The sequence below is a fragment of the Kryptolebias marmoratus genome, linkage group LG7 (genome assembly GCF_001649575.2).
Source record: "Kryptolebias marmoratus isolate JLee-2015 linkage group LG7, ASM164957v2, whole genome shotgun sequence".
Taxonomy (NCBI): Eukaryota; Metazoa; Chordata; class Actinopteri; order Cyprinodontiformes; family Rivulidae; genus Kryptolebias; species Kryptolebias marmoratus.
This window is the reverse complement of record NC_051436.1, coordinates 53,682-57,750: the sequence shown is the minus strand read 5'-3', so window position 1 is coordinate 57,750 and position 4,069 is coordinate 53,682. Positions and strand designations below refer to the sequence as shown.

The 4,069-nt window shown below is 46.9% G+C and overlaps 1 protein-coding gene across 1 annotated transcript in view; it reads right to left on the bottom strand.

Moving 5' to 3' along the window:
* The window catches only part of LOC108250463 (voltage-gated potassium channel subunit beta-3), a 7,395-nt gene extending 3,465 nt beyond the window's left edge, over nt 1–3,930 (bottom strand). Inside the window, exons 1-8 of the mRNA XM_037976714.1 lie at nt 3,838–3,930; nt 3,565–3,644; nt 3,418–3,462; nt 2,558–2,602; nt 1,772–1,815; nt 699–785; nt 536–621; nt 274–427 (exon numbers count right to left, since the gene is read on the bottom strand). Of these exons, the coding sequence (XP_037832642.1) occupies nt 274–427; nt 536–621; nt 699–785; nt 1,772–1,815; nt 2,558–2,602; nt 3,418–3,462; nt 3,565–3,644; nt 3,838–3,858 (562 nt within the window). The 5' untranslated portion in view covers nt 3,859–3,930. The remainder of the gene's footprint in view (nt 1–273; nt 428–535; nt 622–698; nt 786–1,771; nt 1,816–2,557; nt 2,603–3,417; nt 3,463–3,564; nt 3,645–3,837) is intronic.
* Nucleotides 3,931–4,069: the final 139 nt, after the last annotated feature.

Below are 4,069 nucleotides of genomic sequence, written 5' to 3'. Positions count from 1 at the left end.
CTTAATGACAGGAAGGAGGAGGAGGAGGGGCTTAATGACAGGAAGGAGGAGCAGCTCAGAGACGGGGAGAAAGAGGAGGAGGAGGAGCTTAATGACAGGGAGGAGGAGGAGGGGGAGGAGGAGCAGGAGGAGCAGGAGGAGGAGCAGGAGGAGCAGGAGGAGCAGGAGGAGGAGCAGGAGGAGCAGCAGGAGGAGGAGGAGGAGGAGGAAGCGGAGGAGGAGGAGGAGGAGCAGGAGGAGGAGGAGCAGGAGGAGCTGGAGGAGCATCAAGGCCTGAAAGAGGAAACAGTCCAGTCGAGGACGTACCGATCTTGTGGTACAGCTCAGGCAGGTAAAGCTCCACCTTGTCTCTCTGGAAGTAGTGATACTCCGCCTGCTCACACACCGGAGGAATCAGGTTAAACTGCCGGGCGATGGAGTACGCCTCCTGACACACACACACACACACACACACACACACACACACACACACAGGTGAATCTGCCTGTGATGTCAAACCGAACCATGTGACTGATGTCCAGCAGCGATGTGTCACCATGATCTCCTTGACGTTCCAGCGGGACGTCCCCCAGTACATGGCCAGGCCCTGATCGATCACAAAGCTCATCGCTCGTACGACTTCTGCAACACAGGAAACAACAACAGGTAAACACACACTCTGTGTGTGTGTGAGGGTGTGTGTGAGTGTGTGTTCTGACCCTCCATGGGTGTGTTAACGTCACTCCTGTTGGCGAACACAATGTCCACATAGTCCAGCTGTAACCTGGAGAGGGACCCTCTGAGACCTGCAGTAAACACACACACACACACACACACATCCACACACACACATCCCGACTGATCCCAGAGCTGCTCACGCACATTAGTTTTTCATTAGTTTTTCTTTCCTTATTAGAAGCTTTAAATCCATCAGCTGCAGGATGAAGAGTCGCTCAGTAACGTTCTTCACTGAACCAAAGGAACGTTTACTGACCATAAAGTTCTACATCAGTGGACCGGCTCTCTATGGACGTCTGTCTTCAAGAGAACCGGCGCCGAAACGTCACTCAGACATCAACACAATACTGTTCACACACACCTGAATACACACCGTTTCCTCAGATTAACAGGTTTTATAACGGTGGCAGATATTCTTCCTCCAAACAGAAGATCCATCTGGACACGATGAACCTGAAGCTGCAGCACATCTGACTTTAGCTAAAGTTTCAGACTTGTTTCAGACAAGTTTCAAACTTGTTTCAGACATGTTTTAAATGTGATTCAGACGTGTTCCAGTCATGTTTGTGTGATCCTGGTGTACAGACGGAGGTCAGAACAGCTGGTGCAGACTATAAATGACAGATGAGAGCTGCTCGGCTGCATCCAGCTGACTTCCTGAGGTAGTTTGTTGGTTAAATGTAGAGTTTGTTCAGTCAGCAGAGCTGTTCGCAGCCTTCAGCTGCTGCTCTGAGACCTTTCATCCAGTCAGGAGTTTCTGAGCTTCTTAAAGCTTCTCTGACCTCCTGCAGCTCATCAGGACATCAGTTATTACACAGCTGTCTTCGTCCAGTCTGTCCAGGACCAGTTAGTTACAGTTACAGTTACAGTTACAGTTACCCAGCAGGATTACCGTGGGACTGTATGTGAGAACTCCTGTTTGTTCAAACTAAAGCAGGAGGACAGGAAGCTGAGGAGTTAACAATCAGTCAGAACAGACTGCAAAGCATTCTGGGAAATGTAGGAGCAGCAGTTTAGAAACTGAGCTGGAAGTAAACCTGGATCACAGATTTACCTTCAATGATGTGTTTCCGTGACAACCCTCGCTCCGTCTCCGCTCTGCAAACACAAATAAAACAACAAACAAATAAAAAAGGTCCAACAGAACAGTTTACACACATCATCAGCTCGGACCCAACAGCTGCTCTCACAGAAAATCCCCAAACAGCTCATTAAATGTAGACAACATAAAAACTATCAGACAAACAGTGAAACTGTGGGACCTCCAGTCAGAGTGGGACACGGCAGGGCTCAGATACTGTGGGACCTTCAGATCCACACTGACAAACAGCTCATGGCTGACCAACCGGACACTGTGGTGATAGATAAGATCCAGAAGAAAGCAGCAGTGATAGATGTAGCAGTCCCAAGAGACTGTAACATCAGGAAGAAGCTGGAGAAACACCAAGGGCTGAAAGAGGAACCAGAGTCAAGGCCTCAGTGGTACCAGAGGTCATCGGACCCCCAAACTGGAAGACAGGCTCCAACAGATCACAGGAACAACCTCAGAGATCTCTGTCCAGAAGAGCTCAGTCCAAGGAACAGCTGAGATCCTGAGGAGAACCCTGAAGATCCCAGGGTTCTGGTAGAGGACCTGGGCTTGGAGTGAAGTGGAACAAAGGCAGAGCCAGACACAGCCAGAGGTCTGAAACGCTGAATGATGCAACAAAACAAACTCATTCAGTCAAATGTAACTAAATCAGAGAAGAAGAAGCAATCTTCCAGCTGATCCCAGATCAGCACCAACAGGTGATCTTCAGCTGTTCATTAGGAGATAAACTGAGCAGAAAGCAGCACTTACTGTCCTCCCCAGTAGATCTTAGTGGTGACCACATAGCTGGATCTCCTGCAGACACACAAACATCACAGTGTTCTGGTTCTGGTTCTGGTTCTGGTAACTGTCAGATGTGGTTCTGGAACAGCTGTTTACAGATGTGAGCCTGTCAGAGGCTGTTCTGTAACAGCTGTTTACAGATGTGATACTTCTGTTCACCACCAGAGGGAGCTCCAGCACCATCAGAGGTTTATATCAGTGGGAAAATCACTGAAGAAGAATGTTATTATTTAAAAACCAACAGCACCAGTTTCTTCTGAGAGCTGGAATATGATAAACATTTTGTTTACATATAAACAAAAACACAGGAACTAGTTTTTGACCTTTGAACTGTTTATTATTGTTTTAGTTTCAGTTTGTAGAAGAGAGTTCAGATGAGGTTTAAGTGAATAAAACCAGCCTCATCCCTCTCTGCTGTGCTTCTGCCCCTCCCCCTGCAGAAACTAGTAACCATGGTAACCACAGACAGTGACTGACAGCTGATTGGTTCTTACCACAGGAAGTACATATATGGTAATGTCAGGACAGAGTGACAGTTTCAGTAAAAAGGTTTTAATTTAAATTCAGATGTTTTTATAAACAGGTTGGGAGGTTTTTCAGCCCAGAGTCGTGACTGCAGGCACTTCCCTCAGCCGGTTAAATTCAGGTAAATTTAATAAACGTTTATCTAAACTTTTAGTAGATTCTGATTTGGTTTAAATGCCTCTGTTTGCTGATGACTACATGAAGTTATTCAAATAGTTTTAATATTTCAGACCCTGACCTGTAGTCAAACCAGTCTAAATAAATTTATAATAAATTTTTGTTTTATTTTATTTCAGTTTTACCTCCAGCCTTTCTTCTTCAGGACGTTCCCCAGAGTTTCTTCTGCCCTGAAACAGAAATCAGAGGATTTACTGGAGAAAACTCCACATCCTGCTGAGTTCAGAGACATAAAATCCTCTCAGTGGTTGAAGGAGTCAGAGACGTTTCACCTTCCTGAGGCGTAAACCTCCGCCGTGTCGAACAGGTTCACCCCACCGCCGTACGCCATCGTCATCACGCTGTCCGCCATCTTTATTTACACGCAAACACACGGGGGAGGGTTCCATAACCCATCCATCCAAAATAAAACACACACATACACACAAACACACAAACACACAAACACACACACACCAACACCAACTGTTAGAGTTGAGTGAGGTGAACCCAAAAAAAGAAAACTGAAGGTTTTCAGGGCAGCAGAAACTAAGCAACAAACTCACTGAGGACTGGAGTAAAAACATGAGGAGCTGAAAAATGCAAAAACATGGACACCGAGAACAGGTGAGGAACAGGTGAGGAACAGGTGAGGAACAGGTGAGGTGGGCGTGGCAGGCAGAGCTGAGGGCAGGTGAAAAGTAAAACAGGAAACACGGAGCTCTGAACCCGGTCCTGTTGGAGCTCTAAACCCGGTCCTGTTGGAGCTCTAAACCCGGTCCTGTTGGAGCTCTAAAC